At 48.7% G+C, this 22507-nt stretch overlaps 1 protein-coding gene across 1 annotated transcript in view; it reads left to right on the plus strand.

The window, feature by feature from the left end:
• The window catches only part of LOC145351448 (tyrosine-protein kinase ITK/TSK-like), a 59129-nt gene extending 41009 nt beyond the window's left edge, over window positions 1–18120 (plus strand). The window contains exons 12-17 of the mRNA XM_080201041.1: window positions 3208–3379; window positions 5783–5999; window positions 7179–7243; window positions 8299–8417; window positions 9348–9505; window positions 17585–18120. Of these exons, the coding sequence (XP_080057167.1) occupies window positions 3208–3379; window positions 5783–5999; window positions 7179–7243; window positions 8299–8417; window positions 9348–9505; window positions 17585–17659 (806 nt within the window). The 3' untranslated portion in view covers window positions 17660–18120. The remainder of the gene's footprint in view (window positions 1–3207; window positions 3380–5782; window positions 6000–7178; window positions 7244–8298; window positions 8418–9347; window positions 9506–17584) is intronic.
• Window positions 18121–22507: the final 4387 nt, after the last annotated feature.

Genomic DNA, 22507 nt, shown 5'->3' on the forward strand with positions numbered 1-22507 from the left:
CAATCAACCTAACCTGCACATCTTTAGACTGTGGGAGGTATCCAGAGCGCCTGGAGAAAACCCATACGGACACGAGGGAGAATGTACAGACTCCACACAGGCAGTGACCCAAGCTGAGGTCTCTGGAGCTTTAAGGCAGCAGGGCTAACCACTGTGCTGCCCGCATTGATTCATTTACCGATGACCTGTAGAGAATGAGAGAAGGTTGTGAGTATGGAGATTTAAAATCTGAACTCACTGGCGACAGAATAGTGGTGGGAGTAACAGTCCGTGTACAGTCTGACTCAAGCAGATCTAACCCTGATAAGGGCAATCCAGATACTTAGACAGTCAGAACCTTATGAGTAGCATGGGACAAGCTTCAGGGGAGAGAACAAAATATGTTGCAGAGGTCAACTTCTCAGGCCAGTTTCTCAGCTCACAAAGACACAGGTCAGGGAAAGCAATTTCCAAACTGACCAGCAGAGTGACCATTGCTGTGGAGCGAGTTGCCCTCGAAGGCCAGATCAATATCCTGCAGGTTCAGTCCAATATTCCCAACACACCAGAATTACAGGCAAATGCAAACTGTGCAGGATAAGAACTCCGAAATGCACAGAAGGCCCTAAGGTGATTCTTAAGGTCGAGATTACCAACCCAGAAAAGACTCACAGCTGTGCTTTTTGGGTGAGGTCAAAGAATTTGCCTTCTTATTTTGAAATGTGGAAATTTCTGTTCATGGCAGATTTTAAATTAGCTACAGAAGCCAGTGTCCTTTTGGACAAAGAGCCATTGGCTAAAAAACTCAGGCTTGAAACACCACTTCAAGAGGAGAAAAGGAATCCAACCTCCAGTCATGGATCCTGGAAGCATTGAGTGGAAAACAGGTTCTTGAGCCAACATACATCATCTCTCACCAGCCTTTCTCTGTCCTGAGTTTGGAGGCCTGCAGAGTCTTGGACCTCCTCAAGATGGCATCTGATGTCAAGATAACCAAACAGAACCTCACACCCCTGAGAAGTGAAACTAACGAAAGTGGAACTTCAGCTCTAGATTGTTTCCCTTTGTGGAGCGGGCTCATCCACTCTCGTTACAGGTCCCGGAAAATCCCCCAGCGGCCAAAACAGCCAGCCACCTGTGAGACAGCCACAATGCCTCCAGTGGATGAGATGAAAGAGAGAGATCAGCACCCCGAGAAGTTCCTACTTTCCCACCCGACAATGGTACAGCAGGTCAACACTGCAATTCCCAGCCAAAGCCACAAGAGATGCTGGAACCTGGGTAGTAGCTATCCATGACTGAGCAGAGTGATAATGCAGAGCGAGTGTATCACCAAACGTTCTCCTCGCCCCAGCAATGTTCTTCCTCAGCCACAGGGAACATTGAGCTGACACACACAGTGACAGGAATAGTGAAAGGAATGACAAGGAGACTAACACAATGTTTGTCTACCCCGCAAGAAATGATTCAGAGCAGCAGCAACTACCAATCATCAAAACAGCAGGACTGAACAAGTGAGGTTTAACACCAAGGAAAAGAGTGAAAACATCGCCAGATGTTAGCTCAACCTCCAGTCCAACAGCCAGAACAAACAATGACAAAGCCCAGCACTCTCCCAGCAGAACTGCAAACTAGATATAAAAGCATTATAATACTTCCAAACAGTCCAAATCTTTCAATTCAAGGGTTTGAAGGCAGGCATTCGGGTGGTGTTAGCGCAGTAATATTGTTAATGCAGTAATAGTGTTAATGCAGTATTGCTGCTAATGCAGTAATATTGTTAATGCATAATAGTGTTAATGCAGTAATAGTGTTAGTGCAGTAATATTGTTAATGCACTAATATTGCTCCTGCAATAATGTTGTTAATGCAGTTATAATGCTAATGCAGTAATAGTGTTAATGCAGTAATATTATTAATGCAGTAATATTATTAATGCAGTAATAGTGTTAATGCAGCAATGCTGCTAATTCAGTAATATTGTTAATGTATAATAGTGTTAATGCAGTAATAGTGTTAATGCAGTAATATTATTAATGCAGTAATATTATTAATGCAGTAATAATGTTAATGCAGTAATATTGCTCCTGCAGTAATGTTAATGCAGTAATAGTGTAAATGCACTAATATTGCTAATGCAGTAATATTGCTATAGTAATATTACTAATGTACTAATATTGCTAATGCAGTAGTATTGCTACTGTAATATTGTTAATGCAGTAACATTGTTAATCTACTAATATTGTTAATGCAGTAATATTGTTACGGCAGTAAAATTGCTATTGCAGTAATAGTGTTAATGCAGTAATATTGTTAATGTACTAACATTGTTAATGCAGTAAAGTGATAATGCAGTAATATTGTTAATGCAATAATTGTGTTATTGTAATAACATTGTTAATAAGGTAATGTTGTTAATACAGTAATAGTGCAGTAACAACAATGTAACTGTACAGGACCAATAACAACTTAAGACATAATGTAAACTAATATAATTCCAAATGTATTGGATAGAGACTTGCGGGAGATGTGGTATAAGGATTTGACACATATAGGGTTAACGTGAAACTAGGTGCAATACCAGCCACACATGACATTAGAAGGCATATGGTTTAATACTTGTAGTTAATCTACAGAAGAATACGAAGGTACCTTTAAGACATACCATTCTGTAACTAACACCCTTCCAACATCTAGGAAGCCAGAGATGCTCAACACACAGACCACTAGGGTCTTTGGGTTAGAAGGGTTTACAGATACATGGGAAAGGGAGGCTAAGGAGAAAGTTAAAAATAAGAATCTGAATTTTAAAATCGAGATGCTGTTGGACCAGGAGTGGGTCAGCAAGTGCGGGCAATGGTCAAACAGGACTTGATGTGAGTTAGAACATGAGCAGCAGAGTTTTGGAAGTATTAAGGCTTACAACATGTTTTCCATTGGAATAGTCAAAATAAAAGTTTAAAGTTTACTCATTAGTCACAAGTAGGCTTACATTAACACCACAATGAAGCCACAGTGAAAATCCCATAGTCACCACACTCCGGTGCCTGTTCGGGTCAATGCACCTAACCAAACAAAGAAATGGTTGAGGATTTCAGGAGCAGGTGAGCTGATGCAGGGAAAGTTAGAGATATAACTGCAAAGGCATCTTATTGCAAAGTGGAAAAGGACGTAGAAGATAGCTTGACCTGAAGGTCTGGCATTGATGTTTTCTCTGGTTTCAAACAGGGGAGTGGGAGATCACAGCTTCTTCACTGACCTTTATTGAGGAGATCGGCTGTGGTCAGTTTGGCGTCGTGCACATGGGTTACTGGAAGAATAAGTACCAGGTAGCCATCAAAATGATACGTGAAGGAGCCATGTCTGAGGAAGACTTCATCGAGGAAGCTCAGATCATGATGTAAGTTGATTAACTGATAACCAGATGATTTACTCTAATGTGAGATTGGGATCCATAGAACCATAGAAAATTACAGCTCGTTGAGTAACAGAATTGAAGCGAATGGGAGTAATGGAGTTAAAATTGTATCACACCAGTCAAACACCAACCATGCCAACTCAGAGTTAAAGTTTGATTTTGTGTAACAGTACCACGGTACATTTTGGATGACCTTGCCAGGTTCAGATACAAAGTAAAAAGGAACATTTTTGGCCCTTCTTGTCAGTGCCGAACCATTTTTTGCCTAGTCCCACTGACCTGCACTTGAACCATATCCCTCCACACCCCTCTCATCCACGAACCCATCCAAGTTTTTCTTAAATGTTAAAAGTGACCCCGCATTTACCACTTTATCCGGCAGCTCATTCCACACTCCCACCACTCTCTGCGTCCCCAAAGATGAGAGAAAGAGAAAAGGAGAGAGCGAGTGTGCAGATTGGACATTAACACTGGAGCAATGATGTTAGACCTTACAATGGGATTGATGATAACAATCTCTCCACCAACTGCACAAACCAGGAGAATTATTGTTCATTCTGCATTTTAATATCTGCTGTTGGAATGCTAAATAGCTGGCAGAGCCTTCTCGGCAGCCGTTTGGCCTTTCCACCTCCACAGTTTTCTTTCCTCTTTTGCAGCGACCAGTTCCCCTAATGCTCCTCAGGTCTCCAGATCTACCAAAGCCAGATTTAGAATTTGGTGTGGCACAGTGGTTAGCACCGCTCTCTCACAGTGCTCGGGACCCAAGTTCAATTTCAGCCTCGGGTGACTGTCTGTGTGGAATCTGCACATTCTCCCCGTCTCTGAGTGGGTTTCCTCCGGGTGCTCCGGTTCCCTCCCACACTCCAAAGATGTGCAGGTTGAGTGAGTAGGCCATGTTAAATTTACGCTTAGTGTCCAAGATGTGTAGGTTAGGGGGATCAGCCATTTAACCTACACATCTTGGAAATGTGTGGGGTTACAGGGATAGGGCAGGTGAAAAGGCCTGGATATTTTGTCAGAGAGTCAGTGCAGCCTCGATGGGCCGAATGGCCTCTTCTGCACTGTAGGGATTCTATGATTCCAGTGGTTTCTGATCATTTGCTTTCCAGCTAACCGGCCGTCCCACTGCCTTTCTGCCAATTACCCTTGATAAAACGCTTGGTGTGGGCTTAAAGGACAGGAAAGAAGAGGGGACACACTCTTTGGGGGCATCTCCTCGCCATTGCCCAAGTGGGCTGGCCCCCACTTACGTTGAACCCTCCTTCCTTCCAACCTTCTTCCTCCCTTAAACCCAACCCCTCCCCAGCTCCCCTCACTATCCCTCTCCCTGACCTTACCAAACCCCCCTGCCCCAAACCTGCCAGCCTTATCTACCTCTCGGAATCCACGATCACCCTCTCTTCCCGTGGTTCCCCAAAGCTGCCATGGAGCTCCAGGCCAATTGGATTGGCTGACGGCTCTCGAGGGTAGGACCTCTGCCCTAATGAGAGGGTGGAGGTCTCATCACCCTCATCAGTTGGTGTTTTATTGTTGATGGGGTGGTTTAGAACATTACAGCGCAGTACAGGCCCTCTGGCCCTCGTTTAGAGAATGTCTGCTCCAGGCCAACATTGTTTTCGGGTGGGGGGGGGGGGGCGGGTTCGGTGTGTCCTGTCTAGTCCAACTCCCCCCATGTTATTCAACACATCGAACCTACAGTGCACATGGCATAACTGGACCATGCTGGTGATTATGCCCCATGTGAAGTCTTTCCACCCTTGGGGTTGAATATTAAGGTGGGTGGCAGATAGTCCTGTCCATTCTGTCCAGCAGATGTTCAGTGGGCAGCACGGTGGCACAGTGGTTAGCACTGATGCCTCACTGCACCAGGGACCCGGGTTTGATTTCCAGATTGGGTCACTGTCTGTGTGAAGTCTGCACATTCTCCCCGTGTCAGCGCGGGTTTCCTCCAGGTGCTCTGATTTCCTCCCACACTCCAAAGATGTGCGGGTGGGTAGATTGGCCAGGGTAAATTACTCCTTAGTGTCAGGAGGACTAGCTAAGGTAAATGCATGGAGTTATGGGCCTGGTCGGTGCAGACTCAATGGGCCGAATGGCCTCTTTTGGCACTATAGGACTCTCTAACTCTATATCAAAAGTTCATGTCATTATTTGAAGAAGCTTAGAGTGATTCTCCTCACTGTCCCAGGCCATTATTGATCCTTCAGCTAGCGTCTCATTGCTATCTATCAGATCTTGCTGTGAGCTGACGTTGCCATGTTTCCTACAATTACAACAGTAACCGCACTTCACAAAGCATTTCATTGGCTGTGCAAGGCTTTGGGGCAGCCTGAAGATGTGAAAGGCTATATAAATGCAAACCCTTTCTTTTCCCGTTACTAGGAAGCTCTCTCATGAGAAGCTGGTGCAGTTGTACGGTGTCTGTACGCAGGGTGGCCCCATCTACCTGGTCTTTGAGTACATGAAACTTGGCAGCCTGTCCGACTACCTCAGGGTGAACCGTGGGGCCTTCAGCAAGGAAACCCTCCTGGGCATGTGCCAGGACGTGAGTGAGGGGATGGCCTATCTGGAGAGCAACAAATTCATCCATCGGGACCTGGTAAAGATTTTTATCTTTCTTAAATCAAAGCTCAATTATTGTTTTAAGCAAAACTGTTGTTGTGCCAATAAGCTGTGCTAGAGGAACAGAGAAAATAGGAGGAGGAGTAGACCATTCAGCCCATCGAGCCTACTCCGTCATTCAAACAGATCATGGCTGATTATCCATCTAAATGCCATTTTTCTCACATCCCCATATCCATTGATATCAATCAGAATGTCTGAAACATATTTAATAATTGGGTTTTCACAGCCCTCTGGGATAGAGAATTCCAAAGATTCTGAGTGAAGAAATTCCTCTTCATCCCATTTTATATGGCTGTCCCTTATCCTGAGACTTTGGGTGGGACTTCCCTCATCCTGAAACTGTAAGATCCCACCCGAGGTCAACAGACCTTTCCAAGTCCACCCCTCGCCCTTCCTGATTTCCTTGGCAGGCAGGACAGTAAAATTCCAGACTTTGTCCCCTGGTTTTAGACTCACCGGCCAGAGGGAACATCCGAGCTACACCCACCTTGTCACGCCCTGTAAGGATCTTGTAAGTGTCAGTGAGTTCACCTCTCCCTCTTCAAAACTCGAGAAAATCAGTTTTCTCAAACTCAGGAGGAATTCTATCCATGACCAGGAGACGAAAGTTTATTTATTAGTGTCACAAGTAGGCTTACGTTAACATTGCAATGAAGCTACTGTGAAATTCTCTGAGTTGCCACACTCTGGCGTCTGTTGGGGCACACTGAGGGAGAATTTAGCATTACCAATCCACCTAACCAGCATCAGAACGACCTTAAAACTAAATCTTGGCCATTCGAGTGGGTAGTTCTCACAAAATATCATTGGAAATCTGACCCCCCTGTTGTTGATGCTCGGAGTAAGTTACAACTTCCAAACTGGGGGTCAGTAAGGGGTAGCGAGGTATAGGGAACAAAGGCTCCGAATTGAATCAGTTGTAGTTTGATTGAGTGGTGGGACAGCATTGAGGGGCTGAATGGCCTGCTGTTATCCTGAATATTCCCGTGTCCTATTGTCTTGTACCCTTCATCTGGAAACTGTTCCCTCCCGGGCCTGACACTGGGATGTGGACTGTTGGGGAATTGGAATCCCGAAGCCGTGTTTTGCTACTTTTGACGCTGTTCAGATCGGATCGGTCCCGACATCTCAAACTTTTGCCATTTCCTTACAGGCAGCAAGGAACTGTTTGGTGGGAGACTCGCTGTCAGTTAAGGTGTCTGATTTTGGAATGACAAGGTAATGCCAATGTCTGTATGGTCCGTGCCTCTTGAGTAGTCTTTTTGCCTTCCTTGGGATTTTATGGCCTCGCTCATCCTGAAACTGTAAAATCCCACCCGAGGTCAACAGACCTTTCCATGGTCCAGCCCCTCACCCACTCTGATTCCCTTGGCGGCCTTTGTAAAATCCCAGCCTTTGTCCCCTGGGTCTAGACTCACCGGCACCACTGACAAGGCCAGCATTTATTGCCCGTCCCTAATTGCCTCTTGAACTGAGTACTTCAGAGGTCGGTTAGGAATCATCCACTTTGCTCTGGGGTCACACGTAGGCCAGACCGGATGCCGATTTCTTTCCCTTAAGGGCATCAGTGAACCAGATGGGTTTTTATATCAATTGATGTTAGTTTCATGGTCACCATCACTGAGACTAGCTTTCAATTCTGGATCTATTAACTGAATTTAAATTCCACCAGCTAGAATCACAGAATCTTTGCGTGTGGAACAAGGCCATTTGGCCCATCGAATCCCACCCGCCCCTGTCCCCTTAACCCCATGTATTTACCCTGTTAAACCCCCTGACACTAGGGTCAATTTAGCATGGTCAATCAACTTAACTGCACATCTTTGGACTATGGGAGGAAACCGGAGCACCCGGAAGAAACCCATGCAGACATGGGGGGAATGTGCAAACTCCACACAGTCACCCGAGGCCGGAATTGAACCCCGGTCTCTGGCACTGTGGGACAGCAGTGCTTCCCATTGTGTCACCATGCTGCTACTGTGGTGGGATTTGAACCCATGTCCCCAGAACATTAACGTGGGCCTCTGGGTTACCAATCCACATTACCACTTTTCCCAGCTCCCCTCGTATTTATGAGCCAATCTATTCCCATATTTAAGTGTATTATGGTTAGAAATATTCCCCTGATGTTTAGTTCTGGTTTCAAGTATATTACAGTAAGGGGGAATTAGAACTTCCCTGGATTTAAACTCACAGTACAGAGCACATTGCCCACTTCTGTCTGTGATGGAGACTGACGTCTTGTTTCTCTCCCTCTGTGTGGCGGGCGAAAGGTTTGTCCTTGATGACCAGTACACCAGCTCCTCGGGTTCAAAGTTCCCAGTCAAGTGGTCAGCTCCTGAAGTTTTCCGATACTCCAAGTTCAGCAGCAAGTCCGATGTCTGGTCATTTGGTGAGGAACCTTCTCATGTGCTTCAAGATAGTTGGCAAAAGGGACCAGAGGTGGCGTGAGGAGAATTTTTTGCACAGCGGGTTCTTACATTCTGGAATGCACTGTTTGAAAGGGTGATCGTGATGTGGACATTCCGGGAGTGGGCACAGTAAGAAGTCTCACAACACCAGGTTAGTGTCCGACAGGTTTATTTGGAATCACGAGCTTTTGGAGCGCTGCCCCTTCATCAGGTGAGCACTCAGCTGATGAAGGAGCAGCTCTCTGAAAGCCCCAGATAAACCTGTCGGACTTTAACCTGGTGTTGTGAGATTTCTTACTGAAAGGGCAATGGCAGCAGATTCAATGGTAACTTTTCAAAGGGAGTTGGATAAAAACTTGAAGGGGAACGTTTTCCAAGGCTGTAAAGGGAAGGGAAAGGAAGGGGAGAATGGGACTGGATGGATAGCAATCCAAAGAATTGGCACGGATATGATAGGCTGAATAGCCTCCTTCCAGTGTAATCCCTGGAATGTTGCATACATCATGTGAAGGGTAAAGTGTTCAGACCAGTTTATTCACAATGAAATCAAAGTGCAGGGAAGGGGGGTATGATCCAAGGTTTCAAAAACACAGAGAGTGTGGCCACACAGATGAGAAAAACTCTCTCAACATATGGGAAAGATGTAGATATCCAGAGGACAGGAACATGAGACTGATTTGTCAAATTGAAACACCATAGCATACAAGAAAGGGATTAGAATAAGTAGGTGGTTGGCACAGATACAATGGGCCGAAGGGCCTTTTTGGTGCTGTAAAACTCTATGACTCTGAACAAAAACCATGGTGCGGAGATGTGATGTTATGAGACTTCTTACTCTAACTAAGAACAATGATGAGAATCTGTGTTGGATAATGAGGGAGTCACTCCTTGTGTTCTTGGTTTCCCTGCAGGGGTGCTGATGTGGGAAGTGTTCTCCGAGGGAAGGATGCCATACGAAAACCGGCTGAACTCCGAAGTAGTCGAAGAATTGGCAGCCGGATTTCGTCTTCACAAACCCAAACTGGCTTCGCCTTTAATTTACAAAATCATGAGCTGCTGCTGGATGGAGGTTTGTGTTGCATTCGAGAGATTCACCCGCAAATAATCCTGCCCTTCCCCTCCCTCTCCTCGGTAACACCTACTGAATGTGGCTGGTGTTATCTCTCAGAGTCCTGTCCTGGAGTCTCAGCTTTTCATCACAGGTATTAATGATCTGGAGAGAGGGATTCATCAGATGTACACCCAAGGTTGCAGAGGGGATGATGTTAGAGCCAGCAGTACCTAATTGAGATGGAGCAGAAAGTTACTCAGGGGTCTGGATTAAGTAAACAAATGGGCAAAACTGTGGCAGGTTGATTCAAAAGAGAGAGAGAGAGAGAGAGGTCAGGTTATTTTCTAAATGGTGTCGTGGGACCAGGATCTTTGGGTGAGTAAGCACCCAGTTTTAAAGCTTATTCATTAGTGTCACAAGTAGGCTTATATTAATACTGCAATGAAGCTACTGTGAAAATGCCCTAGTTGCCACACTCCAGTGCCTGTTCGGGTACGCTGAGGAAGAATTTAGCATGGCCAATGCGTCTAACCAGCACATCTTTCGAACTGTGGGAGGAAACCGGAGCACTGGGAGGAAAACCGCGCAGACACGGGGAGAATGTGCAGACTCCACACAGACAGTGACCAAATTTGGGAATCGAACCCAGGTCCTTGGAGTTGAGGCAGCAGTGTTAACCAGTGTGCCACCACGCTGCCCATGTACACAACTCATGGTGGTGGGGGGGGGGTGAGGATACTGTGGGTTGTAGGAGATTGGAGATGAGCAGTGGCAAGGCACAGTGGTTAGCGCTGCTGCCTCACAGTGCCAGGGACCTTGGTCCGATTCCGGTCTCGGGTGACTGTGCGGAGTCTGCACCTTTTCCCATGTCTGCATGGATTTCCTCTCACACTCCAAAGCTGTGCAGGTTAGGCGGACTGGCCTTGTTAAATTGCCCCTTTGTGTCCAAAGATGTGTAGATGAGATGGAGTAGACATGATAAATGTGTGCGGCTACAGGGACAGGGTGGGAGAGATAGGGTAAGATACTCTGTCAGAGAGTCGGTGCAGACTTGATGGGCTGAATGGCCTCCTTGCACTGTAAGGATTTTGTAATTCTAAGACCATGGAGGGATTTGAACCCAGAGATGAAAATTATAAAAAGGAAGCATTAATTAACCAGGAAATATTGTAGATGAACAAACGCAGAGGTGATGACTGATCAGGACTTGGTGTGAGTTAGAACAAGACAGGAAACTATGAGATGATCACAAGGCTTTGGAGGATCGAATGTGGGAGACTAGCTGGAAGTGCGTTGAAAGGATCAAGTCCAGAGGGAAGGACGGAATGGATGAGCATTTCAGCAGCTAACGAGCTGGGGCAGAGCTGCAGTTGGTTGAGGAAGGTGGAAATCGATGGTTTTAATGATGGCGTGGGAGCGTTGTTGGAAAGGCAGCCAGAGAATCACCAGCGTAGACCAGCATTTATTACCCAGCCCTATTGCCCCTTGAGAAGGTGGTGGTGAGCTGCCTTCTCGAACAGCTTTCGACCCAGCGACAGTGAAGGAACGGCGATATATTTCCAAGTCAGGACGATGAATGGTTTGGAAGGGAATTTGCAAGTGGTGGTCCCATGTATCTGCTGGCCTTGTCCTCTGAGATAGTGGTGATCTTGGGTTTGGAAGGTGCTGCCTTGGTGCAGTGCGTCTTGTGGCACACATGGCTGGCACTGTGTGTCAGTGTTGCAGGGAGCGGATGTTGGAGGTGTGGACGAGTTGCCGATCAAATGGGTTGCTTTGTCCTGGATGGTGCCAAGCTTCCTGAGTGTGGGTGGTGGGTGGGGGTGACTCAGCGATTCAACAGATGTGATGGGATTTGAACGCCGGTCTTCAGAGTATTAGCCTTGGCCTCTGGATTACTAACTCATTGACATTACCACTAAATCACAACCGCCCTCATTAATAGTGCTACCTAAATACAAGTTGTTGTTGTGTAGGTAGTCAGTGTGTGCGTCCCTTTAAGAGTTGCTGGCTCCCTTTAAGCCCTGAGATGCCTGATAGTCAGCCCTCTCTCTGCCACCCAACGGATTCCAAACCTGTGTGACGGACATGATGAGGCAGCGGGAATATTGTCTGCAGCCTGAGTGAACACACAGGGAAGGCAGAACCTGCCTCCTACACGCACGAGCCTGGGCGCAGTGGGGTTCCTGAGCCAGTGGTTCTTGCTGCAAACTCGGTGTGTGAGTGACAGGATTCTTATTCTCTGTTGTCATACTTCCTGTGGTTTAAATATTCTGCTGACACACTGCAGGCTCGCTTCGTGGGAGGAACAGTTGCACTGTTGTGTCACCATCAAGTCACACTGCCCCCAGTGCTGGGCTGAGTGAATGGAGTGAGTCACACTGCCCCCAGTGCTGGGCTGAGTGAGTCACACTGCCCCCAGTGCTGGGCTGAGTGAATGGAGTGAGTCACACTGCCCCCAGTGCTGGGCTGAGTGAGTCACACTGCCCCCAGTGCTGGGCTGAGTGAATGGAGTGAGTCACACTGCCCCCAGTGCTGGGCTGAGTGAGTCACACTGCCCCCAGTGCTGGGCTGAGTGAGTCACACTGCCCCCAGTGCTGGGCTGAGTGAGTCACACTGCCCCCAGTGCTGGGCTGAGTGAATGGAGTGAGTCACAGTGCCCCCAGTGCTGGGCTGAGTGAATGGAGTGAGTCACAGTGCCCCCAGTGCTGGGCTGAGCGAATGGAGTGAGTCACACTGCCCCCAGTGCTGGGCTGAGTGAATGGAGTGAGTCACACCACCCCCAGTGCTGGGCTGACTGAACAGAGTGGGTCACACTGCCCCCAGTGCTGGGCTGAGTGAGTCACACTGCCCCCAGTGCTGGGCTGAGTGAGTCACACTGCCCCCAGTGCTGGGCTGAGTGAATGGAGTGAGTCACACTGCCCCAGTGCTGGGCTGAGTGAGTCACACTGCCCCCAGTGCTGGGCTGAGTGAGTCACACTGCCCCCAGTGCTGGACTGAGTGAATGGAGTGAGTCACACTGCCCCCAGTGCTGGGCTGAGTGAATGGAGTGAGTCACACTGCCCCCAGTGCTGGGCTGAGTGAATGGAGTGAGTCACACTGCCCCCAGTGCTGGGCTGAGTGAATGGAGTGGGTCACACTGCCCCCAGTGCTGGGCTGAGTGAGTCACACTGCCCCCAGTGCTGGGCTGAGTGAATGGAGTGAGTCACACCACCCCCAGTGCTGGGCTGACTGAACAGAGTGGGTCACACTGCCCCCAGTGCTGGGCTGAGTGAGTCACACTGTCCCCAGTGCTGGGCTGAGTGAATGGAGTGAGTCACACTGCCCCCAGTGCTGGACTGAGTGAATGGAGTGAGTCACACTGCCTCCAGTGCTGGGCTGAGTGAATGGAGTGAGTCACACTGCCCCCAGTGCTGGGCTGACAGAACAGAGTGAGTCACACTGCCCCCAGTGCTGGGCTGAGTGAATGGAGTGAGTCACACTGCCCCCAGTGCTGGGCTGAGTGAATGGAGTGAGTCACACTGCCCCCAGTGCTGGACTGAGTGAATGGAGTGAGTCACACTGCCCCCAGTGCTGGGCTGAGTGAATGGAGTGAGTCACACTGCCCCCAGTGCTGGGCTGAGTGAATGGAGTGAGTCACACTGCCCCCAGTGCTGGGCTGAGTGAATGGAGTGAGTCACACTGCCCCCAGTGCTGGGCTGAGCGAATGGAGTGTGTCACACTGCCCCCAGTGCTGGGCTGAGTGAGTCACACTGCCCCCAGTGCTGGGCTGAGTGAATGGAGTGTGTCACACTGCCCCCAGTGCTGGGCTGACAGAACAGAGTGAGTCACACTGCCCCCAGTGCTGGGCTGACTGAACAGAGTGGGTCACACTGCCCCCAGTGCCAGGCTGGAGGGGGTTACACTGCCCCTAGTGCTGAGCTGAGTGGTTACACTGCCCCCAGTGTTGGGCTGAGTGAATGGCGTGAGTCCTGAGATGCATAGGCTAGAGGGATTAGCAGTAAATATGTAGGGATATGGGAGTAGGGCCTGGGTGGGATTGTGGTTGGTGCAGACTTGATGGGCTGAATGGCCTCTTTCTGTACTGTAGAGTTTCTATGTTTCTATGAGTCACACTGCCCCTAGTGCTGGGCTTGGTGGGATTTGGTATGTGTCCTAATCCAGGTCAGTTATTACTTCAATTTCCTCTGGACAAGGATTATTCATGATGTGGCGATGCCGGTGTTGGGGTAAACACAGTAAGATGTCTCACATCAGGTTAAAGTCCAACAGGCTTATTTGGTATCACAAGCCACTAGCTTTCGGAGCGCTGCCCCTTCATCAGGTAAGTGGGAGTTCTGTTCACAAACAGGGCATAAAAAGACACAAACTCAGTTTACAAAATAATGGTCATAATGCCAGTCTTTACAGGTAATCAAGTCTTAAAAGTACAGACAATTTGGGTGGAGAGAGGGTTAAGCACGTGTTAAAGAGATGTGTATTGTCTCCAGACAGGACAGTTAGTGAGATTTTGGAAGCCCAGGCAAATCATGGGGGTTACAGATCGTGTGACATGAACCCAAGATCCCAGTTGAGGCCATCCTCATGTGTGCAGAACTTGGCTATCAGTCTCTGCTCACCGACTCTGCGTTGTTGTGTGTTGTGAAGGCCGCCTTGGAGAACGCTTACCTGAAGATCAGAGGTTGAATGCCCATGACCGCTGAAGTGTTCCCCAACAGGAAGAAAACACTCTTGCCTGGTGATTGTCAACCGGTGTTCATTCATCCGTTGTCGTAGTGTCTGCATGGTCTCCCCAATGTACCATGCCTCAGGACAACCTTTCTTGCAGCGTATCAGGTAGACAATGTTGGCTGAGTTGCAAGTGTATGTACGATGTACCTGGTGGATGGTGTTCTCACGTGAGATGATGGCGTCCATGTCGATGATCCAGCACGTCTTGCAGAGGTTGCTGTGGCAGGGTTGTGTGGTGTTGTGATCACTGTTCTCCTGAAGGCTGGGTAGTTTGCTGTGGACAATGGCCAGTTTGAGGTTGTGCAGTTGTTTGAAGGCAAGAAGTGGGAGTGTGGGGATGGCCTTGGCGAAATGTTCATCTTCGTAATGACATGTTGAACATAAGAACATAAGAAATAGGAGCCGGAGTAGGCCATCTAGCCCTTCGAGCCTGCCCCGCCATTCAATAAGATCATGGCTGATCTGTCGTGTCTCAGTTCCACTTTCCCGCCCTCTCCCCATAACCCTTAATCCCCTCTCTTATCAAAAACCCATCAACCCGCGTCTTAAAAATATTTAGCGAGGCAGCCTCCACCACTTCAACGGGCAGAGAATTCCAGAGATTCACCACCCTTTGAGTGAAGAAGTTCCTCCTCAACTCCGTTCTAAACTGCCCCCCCTTTATCTTGAGGCTGTGCCCCCTAGTCCTACTGTCCTTTCTGAGCAGGAAGAGTCTCTCCACCTCTATCCTATCCATCCCATTCATCATCTTATACGTCTCAATGAGATCTCCCCTCATTCTTCTAAACTCTAACGAGTACAAGCCTAGTTTATTCAGCCTCTCCTCATAGCTCAACCCCCTCAACTCCGGTATCAGCCTAGTAAACCTCCTCTGCACTCCCTCCAAGGCCAAAATATTGAAGGCTCCGAAGAAGATGTCGTAGCTTCTTCACTCCAGGGAAGTACTGGACGACGAAGGGTACTCTGCCAACCGTGTCCCGAGTTTGTCTTCTGAGGAGGTTGGTGTGGTTTTTCACTGTAGTGCGTCAGAACCGTCGATCGACGAGTCAAGCACCATATCCTGTTCTTATGAGGGCATTTTTCAGCGTCTGAGGTATCTGCTGCAATCCTCCTCATCTGAGCAGATCCTGTGTATACGGAGGGCTTGTCCATAGGGGATGGCATCTTTAATGTGTTTAGGGTGGAAGCTGGAGAAGTGAAGCACTGTGAGGTTATCCGTGGGCTTGCAGTATAGTGAGGTGCTGAGGTGACCGTCCTTAATGGAGATGGGTGTGTCCAAGAATGCAACCGATTCCGGAGAGTAGTCCATGGTGAGTCTAATGATGGGATTGAACTTGTTGGTGTCATCATATAGTTGTTTCAGTGATTGTTTGCCATGAGTCCAAAGGGACAAAATGTCATCGATGTATCTTATGTATGGAGTCAGTTGAAGGTCTTGTTCGAACCTGTGCATGAAGATGTTGACATATTGAGGTGCGAATTTGGTCCCCATGGCTGTTCCGTGTATCTGGATGAAGAACTGGTTGTTGAAGGTGAAGACATTGTGGTTCAGGATGAAGCGGATGAGTTGTAAAATTGCATCTGGAGATTGGCAGTTGTCAGCATTGAGCACTGGGGCAGTTGCAGCAATGCCAACATCGTGAGGGATGCTGTTGTAGAGCGCCAAGACGTCCATTGTGACAAGGAATGCTCCTGGTTCAACTGCTCCATGAGTGCTGAGTTTCTGTAGGAAGTCCATAGTATCGCGACTAAAGCTGGGGGTTCTTTGTACAATGCTTTTCAGGATGCCCTCGACGTAGCTGGAGAGGTTCTCGCACAGGGTCTCATTGCCCAATACGATGGGTAGATAGGCTGGGCGAATGGGCCAGGAAATGGCAAATGGAATTTAATGTTGGCAAGTGTGAGGTGGTCCACTTTGGTAGGAAGAATGGTAGGAAGGACTATTACTTACGTGGCGAAAAACTGCAGCAGGCGACGGTGCAGAGGGACCTCGGGGTCCTTGTGCATGAGTCGCAAAAACCCAGCTTGCAGGTGCAGCAGGTGGTCAGGAAGGCGAATGGGATGCTGGCCTTCATAGCGAGGGGGATTGAATATAAAAGTAGGGAGGTCTTGCTGCAGCTGTATAGGGCATTGGTGAGGCCGCAGCTGGAGTACTGTGTGCAGTTTCGGGCGCCGCACCTGTGCAAGGATATTTTGGCCCTGGAGGGAGTGCAGAGGAGGTTTACTAGGCTGATACCGGAGTTGAGGGGGTTGAGCTATGAGGAGAGGCTGAATAAACTAGGCTTGTACTCGTTAGAGTTTAGAAGAATGAGGGGAGATCTCATTGAGACGTATAAGATGATGAATGGGATGGATAGGATAGAGGTGGAGAGACTCTTCCCGCTCAAAAAAGACAGTAGGACTAGGGGGCACAGCCTCAAGATAAAAGGGAGGCGGTTTAGAACGGAGTTGAGGAGGAACTTCTTCACTCAAAGGGTGGTGAATCTCTGGAATTCTCTGCCCGTTGAAGTGGTGGAGGCTGCCTCGCTAAATATTTTTAAGAAGCGGGTTGATGGGTTTTTGATAAGAGAGGGGATTAAGGGTTATGGGGAGAGGGTGGGAAAGTGGAACTGAGCCACAACAGATCAGCCATGATCTTATTGAATGGCGGGGCAGGCTCGAAGGGCTAGATGGCCTACTCCTGCTCCTATTTCTTATGTTCTTATGTGTTTGCCTTGTGTATCTTCGAAAGGCAATAGTGATCTCCAACGCAGAGGGCACGTGGGATGAGAGCACGGAGGTTACTCTGAAGGTCCGGATCAAAGCTCTTGATCAGTCAGTTGAGTTGACGGCTGTGTTCTTTAGTCAGAACTGCGGATAAGCGTTCTCCAAGGCGGCCTTCACGAAACATGACATTGCAGAGTCACTGAGCAGAGACTAATTGCCAAGTTCCGCACACATGAGGACAGCCTCAAACAGAATCTTGGGTTCATGTCACACTATCTGTAACTCCCATAACTTGCCTGGGCTTGCAAAATCTCACTAACTGTCCTGGCTGGAGACAATACACACACCTTTAATCCGTGCTTACCCCTTTCTCCACTCACATTGTCTGTACCTTAAAGACTTGATTACCTGTAAAGATTCACATTCCAAGCATTATTTTGTAAATTGAGTTTGTGTCTTTATATGCCCTGTTTGTGAACACAACTCTCACTTACCTGATGACGGGGCAGAGCTCTGAAAACTAGTGGCTTGTGATACAAATAAACCTGTTGGACTTTAACCTAGCATTGTGAGACTTCTTACAAGGATTATTCAACATTCTTTGTTTTATGTTGAACAAACATTTAAGGAATAACAAAATCTTTCCTATTTTTCCCATCCCAGAGACCTGAGGAAAGGCCATCCTTTTTTGAGCTCTGGAATGAATTGAGTGAGCTTTCCGAATCTGGGGAATTGTGAACACACAGAGATGCTACACCTTTCAAACACAACTGCCCAGTGTGAGACTCGGGAACTCTGTATACAGTGCACTGTTTATTAAATATTTATTTATTTGTAATGGAAATCCTCCTCGCTGGAACACACTCCCGTGGCAGCAGAACTCTCTGGAGATCTTGGCTGAGGTGTGCACCTTGGTTGTTTGAGCAGAGAGGCTTCACAGCTCAGCCCAGTCCTGTCCTCAGCACTTGTCTCCCTGCAAACCTGGCTTGTACTGAGGTCAGCTGTTGTATTCTGACTCCAGTATTGACTGAATTCAAAGGAGCTGTGTCATTTTCTAATTCTCAGAGACTGAGACACCGATATAGAATGTCTGGGAATGTCTGACCCCGTGTGTACCTGAATCCTCCTTCATTTCCTTGTGCCTTTACGATTAGGTCATTTTGCTGAGGGAACACATTGCACCTGTCGCCACACAGACACTCACATGCACACACTCTCATACACACACACACGCACACAAAACATAAGGACATAAGAAATAAGAGCAGGAGTAGGCCATCTAGCCCCTCGAGCCTGCCCCGCCATTCAATAAGATCATGGCTGATCTGAAGTGGCTCAGTTCCACATTCCCGCCCTCTCCTCATAACCCTTAATCCCCTCTCTTATCAAAAACCCATCAACCCGCGTCTTAAAAATATTTAGCGAGGTAGCCTCCACCACTTCAACGGGCAGAGAATTCCAGAGATTCACCACCCTTTGAGTGAAGAAGTTCCTCCTCAACTCCGTTCTAAACCGCCCCCCCTTTATCTTGAGGCTGTGCCCCCTAGTCCTACTGTCCTTTCTGAGTGGGAAGGGTCTCTCCACCTCTATCCTATCCATCCCATTCATCATCTTATACGTCTGAATGAGATCTCCCCTCATTCTTCTAAACTCTAACGAGTACAAGCCTAGTTTATTCAGCCTCTCCTCATAGTTCAACCCCCTCAACTCCGGAATCAGCCTAGTAAACCTCCTCTGCACTCTCTCCAAGGCCAAAATATCCTTGCGTAAGTGCGGCGACCAAAACTGCACACAGTACTCCAGCTGCGGCCTCACCAGTGCCCTATATGGCTGCAGCAAGATGCACACACACACTTACACAACACACACTCTCTCTCTCTCTCATACACACACACACACACACACACATGTTGCTGTGACAGGTCAGTCTTGTCTGGGACAGGATCTATAAAAACATAATCCCATCCCAGTAAATGCACAGCCAATGAGAGGCTGCAGTCAGGAAAGAGGCTTCAGATGCTTTTAACATCAGGAACAGGTGATCCGACATAACTGACCTCAGCCTTTACCAAGGCCACGCCACCCCCTCCCCATATCCCTCACCTACACCTACCCACCCCCTCCCCATATCCCTCACCCACACCTACCCACCCCCTCCCCATATCCCTCACCTACACCTACCCACCATCTCCCCATATCCCTCACCTACACCTACCCACCATCTCCCCATATCCCTCACCCACACCATCACCCATATCCCTCACCCACACCTACCCACCCCCTCCCCATATCCCTCACCCACACCTACCCACCCCCTCCCCATATCCCTCACCTACACCTACCCACCCCCTCCCCATATCCCTCACCCCAACCATCTCCCCATATCCCTCACCCACACCATCACCCATATCCCTCACCCACACCTACTCACGCCCTCCCCATATCCCTCACCCCGACCATCTCCCCATATCCCTCACCCCGACCATCTCCCCATATCCCTCACTCCGACCATCTCCCCATATCCCTCACTCCGACCATCTCCCCATATCCCTCACTCCGACCATCTCCCCATATCCCTCACTCCGACCATCTCCCCATATCCCTCACCCCGACCGTCTCCCCATATCCCTCACCCCGACCATCTCCCCATATCCCTCACTCCGACCATCTCCCCATATCCCTCACCCCGACCGTCTCCCCATATCCCTCACCCCGACCATCTCCCCATATCCCTCACCCCGACCGTCTCCCCATATCCCTCACCCCGACCATCTCCCCATATCCCTCACTCCGACCGTCTCCCCATATCCCTCACCCCGACCGTCTCCCCATATCCCTCACCCCGACCATCTCCCCATATCCCTCACTCCGACCATCTCCCCATATCCCTCACTCCGACCATCTCCCCATATCCCTCACCCCGACCGTCTCCCCATATCCCTCACCCCGACCATCTCCCCATATCCCTCACCCCGACCATCTCCCCATATCCCTCACCCCGACCGTCTCCCCATATCCCTCACCCCGACCATCTCCCCATATCCCTCACTCCGACCATCTCCCCATATCCCTCACTCCGACCATCTCCCCATATCCCTCACTCCGACCATCTCCCCATATCCCTCACTCCGACCATCTCCCCATATCCCTCACCCCGACCATCTCCCCATATCCCTCACCCACACCATCACCCATATCCCTCACCCACACCTACCCACCCCCTCCCCATACCCCTCACCCACACCTACTCACTGTCTCCCCATACCCCTCACCCACACCTACTCACTGTCTCCCCATACCCCTCACCCACACCTACTCACTGTCTCCCCATTCCCCTCACCCACACCTACTCACTGTCTCCCCATACCCCTCACCCACACCTACTCACTGTCTCCCCATACCCCTCACCCACACCTACTCACTGTCTCCCCATTCCCCTCACCCACACCTACTCACTGTCTCCCCATACCCCTCACCCATACCTACTCACTGTCTCCCCATACCCCTCACCCACACCTACTCACTGTCTCCCCATACCCCTCACCCACACCTACTCACTGTCTCCCCATTCCCCTCACTCCCACCTACTCACCGTCTCCCCATACCCCTCACCCACACCTACTCACTGTCTCCCCATATCCCTCACCACCACCGTTTCCCCATTCCCCTCACCCACACCTACTCACTGTCTCCCCATACCCCTCACCCACACCTACTCACTGTCTCCCCATACCCCTCACCCACACCTACTCACTGTCTCCCCATTCCCCTCACCCACACCTACTCACTGTCTCCCCATACCCCTCACCCACACCTACTCACTGTCTCCCCATACCCCTCACCCACACCTACTCACTGTCTCCCCATACCCCTCACCCACACCTACTCACTGTCTCCCCATACCCCTCACCCACACCTACTCACTGTCTCCCCATACCCCTCACCCACACCTACTCACTGTCTCCCCATACCCCTCACCCACACCTACTCACTGTTTCCCCATACCCCTCACCCACACCTACTCACTGTTTCCCCATACCCCTCACCCACACCTACTCACTGTCTCCCCATACCCCTCACCCACACCTACTCACTGTCTCCCCATACCCCTCACCCACACCTACTCACTGTCTCCCCATTCCCCTCACTCCCACCTACTCACCGTCTCCCCATACCCCTCACCCACACCTACTCACTGTCTCCCCATATCCCTCACCACCACCGTTTCCCCATTCCCCTCACCCACACCTACTCACTGTCTCCCCATACCCCTCACTCCCACCTTCTCAGCCTGTAGTTCTAACTGGTTGCCAGCCACAACAATCCCTTTGGGAACGGGAATGACAGATTTCTGTTCCCCTTTGTACAAAAAAAATCAGAATTTTTGTGGATGTATAATAGGAGTTAAAGTTATAAAATGTTTGTTTTTTATAATTCAAATGAAATAAAGAAATTCACAGACACAGAACATAGTAAGCTACAGACACTGTGTATGGAAATGATTGGATGGACAGATAAAAAGCTGTAAATGTGTCTTTTTATAAATGGTAACAAAATGGGAAAACACACAGACTGAAATGAATTCACATTTCAGATGAGAACATTGACTATAAATATCTGTCCTATATATTATTCCTGGTTAAACTATTTGGAACTAGGATGATATTCTAATGGGTAAGTAGGGGTTTAAAGCCCCTTTCCCAGTCTAATTATGGTTATTTTTCTCAATCTAGTCTATTTTTGTAATTTCCAAAGATCTTGTACATTAGATTGCTCTTTTCAATCTGATGGCAAAGGGGTTCGTCAAACAAACTGCCACCGGCCCTGTGAACAACACAACCGCACATTGTACTCAGTAACAGAGGCTCCCTTTCTGTCATCGTGGCTGAGTGTGATTTTTACAGACGGAACGGTAAGATTTGTAAGACAATATGCAAACGCACACATAGACAAACAAACACACACACACACACACCACACACACACACACACACACACACAGACAAGAACACAGTCAAACACACACACACACAGACAAACACACACCTACACAAACACAGACAAATACAGACAAACACACACAGGCACAAACACAGACACGTACACAGACAAGCACAGACAAATACGCAAACACAGACACAGGCACAGAAAAATACACATACAGATACAAACACAGTCAAACACATAAACATACATTGTGAAGTACATACACATAGACACATGCAGTCAAACACCCACACACACCATCCAAGATTTTGATTAATATGTAGAAGCTCTGGGATAAATTTAGGATCTAATTCAGGAGCGACCTGGAGCATGGGATCCAGATTAACAACTTGACTGAAACTGGACCCGAACTGATTGGATTCAGAACTCTGAAGCCTCACAGGACAAGAGGCAGATGTGTCCAACACAGGGAACAGAAGGAACTTGCGTTACTGTAGCAACTTTCAAATCTCAGGATGCCAAAGGAAGTAGATTTGAAGTTTAATCTGTGTTAAAAAGTAGGGAAAAAAGCAGCAAATGTGAACGCCATGGGGACGATTCTCCCAAAAAATTTTGAACGTCGAATTTGTGTAAAAACTG

Source organism: Carcharhinus amblyrhynchos, chromosome 13 (assembly GCF_965287045.1).
Source record: "Carcharhinus amblyrhynchos chromosome 13, sCarAmb.v2.hapA, whole genome shotgun sequence".
Lineage (NCBI taxonomy): Eukaryota > Metazoa > Chordata > Chondrichthyes > Carcharhiniformes > Carcharhinidae > Carcharhinus > Carcharhinus amblyrhynchos.